The sequence below is a fragment of the Micromys minutus genome (assembly GCF_963924665.1).
Source record: "Micromys minutus genome assembly, chromosome: 4".
NCBI lineage: Eukaryota > Metazoa > Chordata > Mammalia > Rodentia > Muridae > Micromys > Micromys minutus.
Genome location: NC_137973.1, coordinates 75873385 through 75888360, shown reverse-complemented (window position 1 = coordinate 75888360; position 14976 = coordinate 75873385). Strand labels below are relative to the sequence as shown.

The following is a 14976-nucleotide window of genomic DNA, read 5'->3' as shown; positions in this document are numbered from 1 at the left end:
GTGGGCAGAGGACAATGTGAGAGTCAGTTGTTGTTCCCTTCCACAGGGGGTTCAAGGACTGAACTCAGTTTGTCAGGATTGAAGGCAAGCACTTTTACATGCTGAACCATCTCAGTGGCCAGCAAATTTCTGAGACATCAAATTTACCAACTGAAATATGATTGTGTATTTGAAAAACTGTCTTACAGGAAAAGTGCTGGTCCATGAATGGGCCCATCTTCGCTGGGGAGTGTTTGATGAGTACAATGAAGACCAGCCCTTCTACAGTGCTTCATCCAAAAAAATCGAAGCAACAAGGCATGCCCTGACTCCTAAGTACCCTTAAATTACCCCTGGCTCCTAACTGCCCTATAGTCCCATCCAGTGACAAGCATCCAAGTTCTGTCCCAAGGCAGGTGGCAGGTGCAATGTCACAAGCCTGATTTATGCTTATTTTAGACTATTTTCCTGGAAGACAATGGCTGTCTTGCAAAAATACACACAGCTTCAATGCCAATCATTTGTTTGGCATTTTGACTTTTCATTTACACATCTTTCCCACAGATGCCAGAACTCACTGAGAATCCACTTCCTGAATCTGAACTGCAAGCCAATGAGATGCATTCTGGCTAAAGCCTGGAGTATCTGATCACAGATATTCTGATCACTGCCGGCTATGGCCCTCCTGTGCAATAACATACACAAGTCCATCCTCCTTCAGGACGTGGCCTTTCTTGGCAGTCCCTCATTCTCTGATTCCAGTCACATTGTCCTGGATAAAAAGATGGCCCTTCATTAGTCCAAGCACATGTAGTTATGTGATGCCCCACTCTTCAGAGGATGTCTTCCTGGAAAAGAATACCACAGTGTACGCCAAAATAAATGGTCCACAGGCTCTGTCAACCAGGAGCATACAGAGCATACAGTACAAGAGGAGATGCGGGAATGTCTAAGGAGAGAACACAGTTTTCTCTCCATCTCAGATCCCCTCTGTGTATGACTGGACATACATTAGGCTTGGTTGTTTCTTTCTTCCTTTTTTTTTCATTCAGTTTCTTGAAAAACAAATGATTCTTTTAACTGACCCTCTTAACCTTTGCCAGCAGTGTAGGAAAGTCATGACACATATCTAAGACATACCATGCCACAAAGTTCAGGGAGAACAGGACCACTTTTGAAGTGAATGACTATGCTGTTTCTAAGATTTACTTCTATATTTCCAGGTGCTCCAAAGGGATCACGGGTATGAACAGAGTTCACACATGCCAAGGGGGCAGCTGTATAACAAGAAGGTGTAGGAGTAATTCGACCACAAAGTTATATGAAAAGGATTGTCAATTCTTCCCTGATAAAGTTCAATCAGAAAAGTCATCTATAATGTTCATGCAAAGTATCGATTCTGTAAGTATGCAAGTCACTGTATTCAGAATCTATAATCAATATCATTGTCTAATATCTTTAATTTTAAAATAAAGATGGTGATGGTGATGATGATCATGATGATGATAATGATGGAGGAGGAGATGAAAGTAAGCAAATACACATTGTTAGGCAAGCAGTGTACCTGAAATAAGACAGATGCTAAACATGACATGAAGATTTAATATGTTAATGTAGAGTTCATTGAACATTGGCTGACACCCAGTAAGTATTCATCCTCCATTATATATATTTTAACAATATATTCTATTAATAGCTCCATAATTATTATTAATCATTATAATAATAAGTCTCCTTTGGTGTTAACATTATTTTACTTGAGTAGGCATATTTGGTAAGTACTATACATATTCTTCTTTAAGTTTATTTAAAAATATGTTTTTGATTAAAGTTGAACCCTCCCAAAAACCCTTCTTCACACCACTCCCCTGCCCCACTCTCAACAGCTGCTTTTTCTTTATTACTGTTGTTACAAACATTCATATGAGTGTATGTATGTGCACAAATATATTTTAAAATGACTTTCTGAATCTCTTTTCATTGGTATTATGCATATAGTTCAGTGACAGCATTCAGCATTGGTCATCCAATAAGGGGGCTCATCCCAAGGAGAGGCTGACCCTCTTCCTCTCCACGGTGATCAGCTGCCTGTGGATTTTTGTCTTGGGGTAGGAACCCCTGAAAGTCTCCTCTTCCAGGTTAACATGACCGTAGATGATGACTCTGTTTAAGTCTTGTGGGAGTAGCTATTTCTGGTAGAGACTAATTCACTGAAGACTTACTTGTATTTTGGCTCCTACAATATGTCCATCCCTCATCATGATGTTCCCTAAGTCATAGACACAGACACCATAGTGTAGATGTATCCATTGGGGCTCCACATAATCTATATCCAGCTGTAATTCTCTATCATTGTCTCCATTTGCTGAAAAGAAAGTCTTCCTTGATGGGGGGGGGCTGCTACATTTATCTGTGGATATAAGGAAAAGAGAAAAGGGACAAACAGCATCAAAGTTGTTTAATTAAGCTTCGAAAATCATATTATTTTATACTTTATATACCTATCATTCAAAACATGCATAAGCATGCATGTGCAGGCAAGCACACACACACACACACACACACACACACACACTTTTATATTTGGGCTAACAAATCACACAAGAATCACAGAGTGACAAAACTCTACTATCCTGCAGAAGAAATGTTTCAAATGGTTGATCAGGATGGTCCTACAAATGGTTCCAAAACCTTATAATTAGATTATTAATGTTACCCTTGATTACCTTGCAGGACTTAAGAATCAGTTTTTATTGCTGAATACACCACACATATAGGACATAAAACTCAGATGACTTGAACTGGTTTTGACCAGAATGTCTCTTTCAAGTGGTCAAATGTCTCTTCCATGGTTCCAAAAAATAATATGCAAGCTGCCAAGAGATCAAAGCAATTAAAGAATTCTCCACTTGAAATACATATAAACCACAATGATCATCATGACAAGAAATACATAAATATGCAATGTATGGCACTCACATGATGGTGGCAACCAACAGCTGTCTAATTGAACCTAAAACCCACTCATAAGAAGGGAAAATGTGCCTGATACTTTCAACTGAGCCACCTTCCATGGCTTGTGAGCTCATATACCTTAGCAAAGTATCAACTACAGCCACGTTGCTAGACCAGAAGAGTTGCTTTTACATCCTAACAATGGACATACTCTTTGCTTTGTTTATCAGGTCATTTTAATAGGTGAAATAGTAATTTTCTGCACTTCACTACACTCTTAGGTGACTGAATTCTGTAAGGAAGGAAACCATAATCGAGAGGCTCCAACTCTACATAACCTGAAGTGCAACTACAGAAGCACGTGGGAAGTGATCAGCAGTTCTGAGGATTTTAAGAACAGCAGTTCCATGGAGATGCTTCCCTCGCCACCCTTCTTCTCGCTGCTGAGGATCAGTGAAAGAATTGTGTGCCTCGTTCTTGATGTGTCTGGGAGCATGGCTGTGAGTTCAGGGGCTCCTTTTCTTTCTTTGTCTTATTTTGTTTTGAGTGTAGAAACGGGGATAATCAAATAGCAAACACAAACCCTAAACACCATTTTTGTGTGTTTTTAAGTTGTATGATGTCATAAAATACTGTTACTTCCTGATATCATGACCAGAAAGATATTGAAAAAATATATACTTAGAGAAATGTATCTTAAACTAGCTAATCCAAGGGTATTCATTTTTGTTTCAGAAGATGTACAGCTGGATGAGAACTGTGTTAGCCATTACTCAGAACAAAATAATGCAAGGAGATGGTTTTCAACCATGAATCCTTTATATAAAATGCTAAGGAGAAATGAGAATAGGGTATATCAGTGTATGCTTAAACTCATCAACTCAAGCAGCAGGGTCTATTTGCAGAATGCCCACATGATGTCATCTTATTTCCCACATGTTTAGGTGTCTCTACTTATCCATGAAAAGATAAGTATCTCCATGAAGAACAAAAGCTACAGGCAGTCATTCCTTCCTTCTGTTCTCATGTAGTGAATAGCAGGCATTGTGCTAGAAATCAGAGATGCGTGTACTTGAGAAATTTATAGTTTATTTAGAATAAGCTATGGAAGTATCTTCTTATAATACTAGCATTTGGGAGATGAGACAAGTTTGAAGTCATTTTGGGTTGCATAGTTAGACTTTGTCTCACAAAACAAACCAAAGTATCAGAAATTGTTATAGTCTACTAATGTTTTCCTCTCCATCTCAGCATCACCTACCTACGTAAATCATTCCTGTCCTCCACAATTTAGAAAAGACCCACATTTCCACTAAGCAGAGGGCTGGGCTCTTAGAATGCCATATAGGAGATAAGCCTTTGCCAATTGCAAAACTGCCTTTTACATATCTTATATCTTATTGATAATGCATGTGCCTCTCGAAACCAGAGCAAGAGTTCCATTGGGAACTACAACCTTATCTGATCCAAAGTTCATAATTTTTATGTGAGCAATAGTTAGATGATAAAACGCATATGGTCCACAAACAAGCAGGTGTAATATAATAAGGTACTCTATGACTGCACTGTGGGGTGGGACAGACATGCTAAAGCAGAAACTAAAGGGCAAACTAAGAGAGGGATTGAAAAAAAGCCACAGTGACATTAGTTACTCAAAATCACTACACATCATAATAAATGGTGATAATGATGATGATGATCATGATTATCAAATGACAGAAGAGAGAGGTCAGTGAGTAGAGGCATTTTTGGCTAGCTTAACATCTTGAGTTCAAACACTGGAAATCAAATGATGGAAGGCAAGCACTGAGTCTCAATAGTTTTCCTCTTCCCTCTACATGCACACCATGACATGTGTGCTGTGGTACAACTATCCTTGCACACTCACACACTCACCATACCAAAAAGAAAAGGTGATAAAATCAGAAGAAAGACAGTGATAGATGAGCAGGCAAAGCAACATTGTAGATATGTAGGAGATTTTGTTGTGATTTAGATTGAGAAGATCACAAGCCAATTTAGGTATGTAGGGAGGAACTGGAGGAAGTAAAGTTTTAAGTATACAATCTGGGCAGTCATCTAGGTAAGAGAGACATGGTTACTGGTAAGTTACCAGAAGGCCAATGCAGTTGCCCCACTGATAGAGAAGCAAAGGGAATGCTAAACGTATTAAGGGCAGAATAGGCTGGTCTATTGGGAGTTGACGGTAGCTCAGCAAGCTCCTTGCAGAACTACTCAGTTCAGCTCTGTTTAGAGAACAAGAGAGTCTGGTTGAATTAATTAATAGTTGTCTACTTCTTGCCAATAAGAACCATGCACTATTTTATGATATCTGCTCTCATCTTGCAGTTGAAAACAACTCATTTATTCTCATACTGTTTTTCTCTCAGTCTTATAATCGCCTTGATCGAATGAACCAAGCAGCAAGATACTTCATAAGCCAGATAATTGAAAATGGGACCTTGGTAGGGATGGTACACTTTAGTAGCCAGGCCACAATTAAGAGTGGGCTGATCCAAATAAACAGTGACATGGAGAGAAACCAGCTCTTGAAAACCTTACCTACAGTTGCCAATGGAGGGACATCCATCTGCTATGGAATCAAATCTGCATTTAAGGTAAAAATCCCACTGCACATGTACGTGAATCACTGTTTTGAATTTAAGGCAAAGTGAAGTTCTATTGTTCTTAACTGTCTCCTAAATTTACCTAATCTGAAAAGGTTCTAGACAAAGCACACAGGACAAAAATAACTTTGACGTATATGCCATCTTTGCACTTGGGAAATCAAGGCACCATGACCAAAATTTCAAGATCATCTTTAGCTGGACCATCTGAAGCCAGCATGAATAAAGAGAACCTGTTGCTTCTGTAACTTCAAGGTGCTTAGACATTAGATCCCTGCTATCTCAGTATTTAAGGGTTTTCTAATTTGGAGTCTATTACCTTTCAGTCCTGGTGGGCTTGCTCACTAGACCTAGCTGTATATTCTATTGACTTAGAATAAACTGGCTGGTTTATCAGAGGATAGCAAAGAAAGAAAATGTATTCAACAGTTTAAGTATCTATTTGCCTGGGTTTTGGGGGGAAATGTCATTTACTCCCTGTGAATTTTTTCTAATTCCTGATCCCACCCTTTTTTCAATTAAACTAAACTCCCCTGTATGAAGGGAGGGGGAGAGACAGCAAAGTTGTTTATGTTCTTCAAGGATTATTGAGCATAAACTCTAGGATTCTAAAACAGAAATTACCATTATCCTATACTTTTTCTAGTTTCTTTTTTCTCGTTTTCAATCAAGAGAGCTGATCTACTATGTGAATGGTGTTCTGGATTATGCTTGCAGGTATTTAAAGATGGAGGATTCCAAACAGATGGGACTGAGATCCTGCTGTTGAGTGATGGGGAGGACAGCACAGCCAAAGACTGTATTAACGAGGTGAAAGACAGTGGGGCTGTAGTTCATTTCATTGCCTTGGGACCATCAGCTGATAAATCTGTAACAAACATGAGCATTTTAACAGGTAAGGCATTACAAACTTTCAATTGTATATGAATATTCGTCTGATATTCAATTTCTTCTTCTAAGCTCAGTTTTGGAAGAGCCATGCCAGAGATTGGAGATCAGAGTCACACAGATCCAACCTCTGTCCTCGTCACATTCTGAGTCCAGTAGGCTGGAAAAGACACATAAAATGGCTAATCCATACATATCAATCTTATTCCTTTATAACAGGAAGAGGTTAGAATAAAGTTTAATTGAGAATGACTAGCTTTCCATTTTCCCAAAAATGTTGTACCTAGGAAGGAAGAGAAAGGAGGTATATGCAATCAAGTGGCTCCGGAAATAGTCCTTGAACAAAGTCAGGGGTTTTCCAAGACTAAAAGACAATGAGAAAATACAAAGTATGATAACTTATTTAACATTGACTATAGTAACTTCTTTTAATATACCGGTATGATGATGGATTACAAGTTTCTACTACCTTCTCAAACATAGTTGAGAATACAAAACCGATAATACAGGTATAAATTACTGTAATAATTTGGTTTTCATGGTACCAAATATATATACCTGGGGTTTTTGCTTTTTGTTGCGGGCTATACAAACTTCTACCTTTCCAAACATTTCATGGTCACTTTAAAATTTATTTCTGTCACAAATATTCTAACCACTATTTAGTTATTGTCAAGATACCTTGATACAGCAAATATTTCAACTTCATAATTCCCTTAAAGGGCTATTAAAAAATCTATGAACTTTAATACACAGAATCAATTGCCTTTCATATCTATAACCAGATGAAGCACCTCATGCAACTAAGGTTGCTATAGTGATATAATGAGGTTTTTTTTTTTCTTTGCAGTTATGATGAATTAAACTAAACTAAAATTTCAGAGATGACCTTAAAGACTTTCTCAAAAGTTAATTTAATCGATTTGGAAAATTTGATTTATTTGAACTGTTATCTTGTTAATCGTTGAATTATGGCAAGAACTCTAGTTTTACAAAACCACTTAGCACATTCATTCACGTTTTAGGTGGAAAACATCTGCTTGCTACAGATCTGGCCCAGAACAATGGACTCATTGATGCTTTTGGGTCCCTGGCTTCAGAAAATGCTGATATCAACAAGAAGTCACTTCAGGTCTGCATTTCCCCATCCCTAGAGGTTTTGATATAACCAAGAAAATGTGGAAGGGCAGAGTACATGAAACCAGCCAGAAAAAAATTATTTAAGTGTAGAGATATTAAAGACTTGAGGTGTTGAATTGGGTGTTTTGATTGAGTTTGGTTTGGTTTTTAATGTATAGAAGGAGTAGAAATAAAATTCTGCTTTTTCTCATTTGAGACATTTATTGAAAGTTCTGAAATAATAAGAAAGCACAAATTTTCATAGTTGCTCTGCATTCATATGCATGATAGGTGGAAAAGACAGGTAAATACTGACCATTTACAAACATGGTACCATCATCTGAGTTGATGAGAAATTAGACTTGAAGACAGCATCGGGAAAAGAATGAAAAACCTGCTCCCCACACCTATTCTCCTGATGCTTTTGTGCTAAGGAAACAATGTGACCTTGTTTTCTGAGACTTTGCTGATAAAGACAGAAAACATGGTATTCCTATGGAAAAGTTCTCCATATCCAATCAGAGAGTTGTCAGCTTAAGCTGAGATAGTTTAGAAACTATACAGTCCTTCTATTGATCCTAAAACAGCACTTCTAGAAAGCACACACATGAATAACACTGGATATCCTTGGACGTCCTGCTAGGTGAAGTAAATTGAACACAGAAAGATGAGGTGCATGATCTCATGTACAGATAAAATCAAAACCGCTGAATTCACAAAGTAAAGATAAAACTATAATGCCTTGATGAGCATCAGGTGGCAAGATGTGAGGGGAAGGGGATACAGATAGACACAGACTTTCAGTTTAATAATAAGTGACTCCAAGGGAAGCATTACATAAACACAGCAATGCCTATGACTTACAGCACTTATTATATTTGAGGCAATAGATTAGAGAGTGGACATAACTGTCTCAGCTGTAAAGTAAAAAGGTAAGTACCGAGGAAACCCTCGGGATAATTATTTTAACTTAGCCCTTTCATAATGTCTTAAACTTCACGGTGACATGATAAACATGCAATTTTGTATCTCAAAAAAATAATATATAATGTTGATTCTTGTCAAGTAAGAACTGCCAACAAAGAGAAAAGGCACTTCGATGGCTCCTCTCAGAAGACAACCTATCTATAGCTGGCTTTCTCTCTTCTCAGGATTCTTGCCTTCAAAATCAGTTTTCGCTCCTTTGGATGGACTTCATGTCCAAAGCTTCACACTGAATCCTGTGTAAAAGCTGACTTAAAGATTCCTCATTAGCAATCTCCTCAGGAGCTTGTGTCTCAGTTGCCTTTAAAGACCTTGTACGGTCTGAACCTAGAGCCTCTAACACGTTTGGCAAGTTTCCTACAACTGAGCTGTGTCCCAGCTACAGAACTGTCTGTGTTTCACTAGGGAAGCCTTTACTCTGTTCCAATTAAAATACTGTGACCACCCAAGCATTGTCTTTCCTGTCATCAGTGAGGTGACTGAGTAAGGCAAGTGTCACCTACACACATACTCTATACTAATTCTGTGTGGGTTTTAGCATCTTTTACAGCCAACAATCTACACCAACATTTCCCCAGACAACCATGAAAGTATTGGAGGGTCACAGTCCCAACTTTTCGTCTGCTGTTTCCACCTTAAATATCCTCTTAGCCCTGCCCTTTCTTCAGAGCCTGCATCACTGACCTTTCACCTGTCACATCCCAAGAAGCCTTCACATGGATGGCACATCTTTTGGTAGTAACGAAAGAGAGGAAGCTAAGGTAGATAAGCACATGTAAGACTATTTTTAGATGAAAAAATGAGGAATCATATAGGGGAAAAATAATAAAACTATTTTTATCTAGTCATTAAGGTTTTATTCTCTTTCTTTTTATTGTTGTTTGTTTTACATTTAAACAGCTTGAAAGCAAGGGTGCCATACTGACCAATAGTCTCTGGCTGAATGACACTGTGGTAATTGACAGCACCGTGGGAAAGGACACATTCTTCCTTGTCACCTGGAGCCAACAAGCCCCTGCCATTTATCTCAGGGATCCCAAAGGAACAGAAATCACAAATTTCACAGTGGATACAGCTTCCAAAATGGCCTATCTCAGTATCCCAGGAACGGCTCAGGTAAGCCACTAGTGTTTTATTGTCCCCTAATGATGTTTTCCCAAAGAGGCTCTAAGCACATCATACATATGAGTACAGTAACATTACCATCTTCAAAATGAAAGTAAAATGTATACCCTTCCCTTGTCTATGTGATCCTGAGAGCTATGCTTTCTGGTAAAGGAAAAAGAAGTGCAGATTGATAGGAAAGAGATGGCATCTGAGAAGAGGGAGAAACATGGAGAGCCCCAATGACCTGGCATGCTATCTTTTCCCTTTTTGCTTGCCAGAGTGATAGAATATATGAAACTGAGGCCAGAGAACATGGCTGAATCAAAGGAGGACTTATCAAAACATTATTTCAGATGAGATATCACAAAATGCAAATGTCATGAATAAAACTAACAGGACTCGGGGTCAGTCTTACCATCAGTACCTGAAAAAACAAATACTTTCTAAGAACACTCAATCAATTTCTTTTTTTTTTTTACTTCTATGTTTTATTCTACAATCATATAATGGGGAAAAAACAAATATATAATTGATCTCTAAATGCTTGCGGCATGTCTTATTGAAAATTTCAGGTTGGCATTTGGACTTACAACCTTGAAGCCAAAGTAAACTCTGAGATACTGACAATTACAGTAACCTCTCGGGCAGCAAATCCTTCTGTGCCACCAATCACTGTAAATGCTAAAGTCAACACAGACACTAACAGTTTCCCCAGCCCAATGATTGTGTACGCAGAAGTTCTGCAAGGGTACACTCCCATCATTGGAGCCCAAGTGACAGCTACCATAGAATCAAATAGTGGAAAAACAGAGGAGCTGGTACTGCTGGACAATGGTGCAGGTAATTCACAGTCTTTTATGAATAAGTATAAATGTTCATAGTTCCAAATGTGTCAAAGTATCCCTGGGGCAGTGGGTACAGCAAGATGGCCACCTGAGAATTAACACAGATTAGGAAGGAATAGCAAGACTGGCTGAATATGCAATCAAGTAACACCGAAGTGCTTAGCAAGCATCTTGACCATGGTAAGAGTTCTGTATATGTCATCTACAGCCAAAATGATGTTTGTAATCTCCAGCTAAGGCAGGCTCATTCTGGAGACTGAGAGCACAAGCATTCATTCACAGGTACGTGTTTCTTAGGGGAGCATCAGTAACAGTATGTGATCAAAGCAGATGGTTCATGAATTGTCTCTAGGGAGGAAGAGGGTAACAGAGCCTGGAACCTTGACAGCAGAAAGGAAAGAAGAAAGAGGGGTTCGCTATGGCTGAAACAAGCACAGATAGAACCCTGAAAGGTAGGACTCAGGAGAAGCTAGAGGTAGCACAGATGGGGAAATGGACACTGTAGCATCGGGTGCCAGCTCTGCCTGGCTGGAAGCAAGGAACTGTCATGGCTGCTCCGTAGGGATGTGGTGCTGAAAACCCTCTCCCTGAGCTCCGTGTTCTCCTGTGAATGAAACATCCTGTTGAAGTCAGTTTAGAAAATAACCAGTCTGGTCCACACTTGGAAGAATAAAGATGCCTAACAGTGCAACAATTTCACACCTACTTGTCCAGGATTCCCAGGCCCATATACAATGCATATGACTTCGTGTTCCTTGGCTCATTTCTTGGTATTTTACTAGATTACTAGGGTAGCATTTATTTCATTGGGGGAACAAAATAATTTTTAAAAAGTAAGAAAAAAGACAGCAAGTATCTGAGGCCAATACTGCATGCTTCTGTGTACAGAGGAGTCACTTGAACCTGATTAAACTAGACTGCGCAGGCCATTTCCTAGTAAGTCAGAAAAACTGTCATGTCAAAAAATCCCCAGACTTTTAGAGGAATACACATGTGTCTCATGCAAGATCCTTTGTCTCAGTTCTGAGTAGAATGGGGACAAATTTTCCAACTTATCAGATGACCCTTAATCCCATCACTGTGAGAGTGGACTTAGGCTACAAAGTTTCTGAGATCCTCCAACACCAACTTCCATCTGCTATAGTGACTGTGACTCACTTCTTTGTGCTTTTGTCAAGGGGCTGATGCTTTCAAGGATGATGGGGTCTACTCCAGGTACTTCACAGCTTATTCGGATAATGGCAGGTATAGCTTAAAAGTCCGAGCAGATGGAGGAACAAACTCGGCCAGGAGAAGTTCGCGCCATCCGTCGAGCAGAGCGGCGTACATACCGGGCTGGGTAGTGGACGGTAAGAGGCTCACAGTGCAGAAACCCAGTGAGTCATTTTCATGATTTCATAGGGTGGAGGCTGCAAATATTTTACATTTCAAAAGATAGCTTCCCCTCCCCCAATTTCTTATACAATTTCTCCCTTAACCCAGTATAAGCCATGGAACAATAGATGCTGAAAACCAATTAACTCCCATTTGTTAGTGTGCAGCATCCTTAGAACATCGGCAACAATGTGTCCACCTTTCAGCTCAGGACAAAGAAAATGCCCTACTATGCTGTCAACAGAAGTGCAAACCAGTGGGGTAGTTGTCCTCAGAGTTACTCATGCCTCAAAGTTTTTAAGCTTGGCTTACCTTGCTCCTTTATCAGGAGGGTTGGGGAGTTAAGCAATGGAGTAAGATAACTTCTTAGCACTTTTGGCATGGAGGGACAGAAGCCATCAGAGTGTTCAGGATAGAATTGGGGTTGGTTTCCCAAGACACAGATCTAGTAATAAATTACCTGAGACATAAACCAATACTTTTCTATAGGCAAAGGTTAGGGAGGCATTGTGATCTCATTAGCAATTAGGGAATAGAGGCAGGAGGGAGGATAAGATTATCCATGGCCACATAAGTATACTTGAAGCTATCCTAGGTTTCATACAGGACTATTTAATTTAGGAATTATTTTGTTTGTTAATTCATAAAACAAATCACTTAACATCCTCATTGAGTGCAGTTTTCATTTCAAAGAAGTGATTGTCCAGTTTTTTTGATGACATCATGGTAAGAATTCTGGAGAGAGGAATTTCCCACAAATGAAATACTTATGACTGTCGAACATAAAGACGCAACAGTAAAAATGAAAAGTGAAAGAAGAAAAGAAAGACAAGGAGGGCCTGGAAGCTTACTGACTGAGTACTAAAATCTGTATACAGTTCCATCCTATTTAACCAGAGAACTTTAAATGCAGGAGAAATTCAAGGCAACCCACCCAAACCTGAAACAACTGACAATACTCAGCCAGTCCTGGAGAATTTCAGCAGGACAGCATCTGGAGGGGCCTTTGTGATGTCCAATGTTCCACCTGGTCCGTTGCCTGATAAGTACCCACCCAGTCAAATCACAGACCTCCAAGCCACACTAGATGGGGAAGAGATCAGTCTAACATGGACAGCACCAGGAGATGACTTTGATGTTGGAACAGGTAAGAACAAGAACCCATGTGGGTTTGACGTAAGTGAGAGATGTCCAGGGTGACACAAGAGCAGATAGGTCAGCTAAAGGACAGCACTTACAAATGACGACTCAGCCAAGTAGGAATTTGGGGATCTGATGTTTTATAGTTTACCAAACAGGTCTTGCTTTTCATGCATGACTGTATTTAAAAGTAAGAACTCAGCGTTTACAGTAAAATGACTTTGATGTGAACATGCATTGCATGACTAAATATTTGTGAGGACAAGTAGAAAAGAATTAATATGGTATGATGCTGTGACTAACATGAGGTTTTTCTTAGTTCAACAGTATATCATAAGAACAAGTGAAAACATCATTGACCTCAGAGACAATTTTAATAAGTCTCTTCAGGTCAATACAACTAACCTGAAACCAAAAGAAGCCAACTCCAAGGAAACCTTTACCTTTAAGCCAGACATTGTTTCAGAAGAAAACAGAACCTACATATTCATTGCCATTGAAAGTGTGGACAAAGGCGGTTTGCGCTCCAGCCTGTCCAACATCGCACAGGTTGCACTGTTCACCCCTCAGGCAGAGCCTGTCCCAGAGGAAAGCCCACAGTCCGGAGTCAGTGTTTCTACTATTGTGCTGTCAGTGCTTGGTGCTGTGGTGCTTGTCTGCATTGTTGTAAGTACCACTGTGTGTGTCTTAAAGAAGAAAAGGTCCTCGTCCGGAGCTGCAACAACATTTTGAAGAGAGCCAGGAATAAAAAGGAATTTCTGAGTTGTTAAAGTATATCCCATGTGATCATGAACTCAGAATTGATTTCATAAAGATCTAAAATAACACTTTAAGCACACCCATTCTGTGGAAAACTACCAATATTAATGTTTATAATTTTACTCACTTGTCCTAGTCATTAATAAAACTGGTTTTTATATTGAATTAGCTGTGCATTTTTTTCCTTGATGGGGAACTTTTCTGAAGTGATACTTCAACTTTTCAGGAAGAAATTCAAAGTGTCTACTTAAATAGACATTATACAATATAAAGAATAAAAATCAACATTTAGAAGGAAAAGAGGAACTTAGTCTGGTGTTACCAATATTAGTGAAAGGCATTATAGAAATTCAAAATTCCAAACTCTACACTATCATAATGAAGGTTGTGCTTACTTTATCTCAAGGATATGGAAGATACTGTTTTAATTATTTTACATTTAATTATTTTGTGTGTGTGCACAAATGTATGTATATGCATTATGTGTATATGTATGTATGTGCTGTCATGTGCATGTGTAGATCAGAAGACAAGTTGTGGGAATGGGTTCTTTCCTGTTATTATATGGGTCCTAGGAATCAAAATCTGTTGTCATGTTTGGCATCAAGTGTCTTTATTCTAGGTCCAGGAAGATATTGTTCTTAAAGATCAGAGACCACCTGTTTATATTTCAGTTCAACATAAACACCTCATTTTTAAAAATCCACCTACTTATGTACATTTCATTCATCTTATAGAATTGTTGAAGCCATAGACTATTGACCTTTTTCAGAGAAAAGAAAGCAAGATCTGTTAAAGGTTCTTGTTAATCCATCACTCAGAGGCACACTTGGGGGACCGAAGCACATTGATGGAAAAAAGTTAAGGAGAGAGAGAATGAGGTTGAGGAGAGTAGATTCACATTGCACGTCGAACATACAATCCTTCCATAAGACCAAATTAGAACAAATATGGCCTACTTCACACAACACCACATACTGGTAAGGATGTGAAGAAAGAGTGGTCTGTACTCATGCTTGGTGGGAATGAACATTGGGAAATTTAAAACATGAAGACCAAATGCACCAGGTGAATCACTCCAGGGTATGCACCCAAAAAACTCTATGCCCTACCTCAGAGATTCCTGCACAGACTTGTTTATTGCAACAGTGTTTGCTATGGCCCGGATTTCCATCAGCAGATGAACAGGCAAGAAAATG

The 14976-nt window shown here is 39.0% G+C and overlaps 1 protein-coding gene across 1 annotated transcript in view; it reads left to right on the top strand.

Annotated features, from left to right (window-relative positions):
• Positions 1-13750, top strand: part of LOC308419430 (calcium-activated chloride channel regulator 4A-like) — a gene marked incomplete at both ends in the record, with an annotated part of 18204 nt that extends 4454 nt beyond the window's left edge. The window contains 11 exons of the mRNA XM_080915156.1: positions 189-297; positions 1203-1380; positions 3216-3434; positions 5325-5552; positions 6279-6456; positions 7475-7581; positions 9453-9668; positions 10232-10499; positions 11683-11853; positions 12792-13025; positions 13338-13750. Of these exons, the coding sequence (XP_080771282.1) occupies positions 189-297; positions 1203-1380; positions 3216-3434; positions 5325-5552; positions 6279-6456; positions 7475-7581; positions 9453-9668; positions 10232-10499; positions 11683-11853; positions 12792-13025; positions 13338-13750 (2321 nt within the window). The remainder of the gene's footprint in view (positions 1-188; positions 298-1202; positions 1381-3215; positions 3435-5324; positions 5553-6278; positions 6457-7474; positions 7582-9452; positions 9669-10231; positions 10500-11682; positions 11854-12791; positions 13026-13337) is intronic.
• Positions 13751-14976: the final 1226 nt, after the last annotated feature.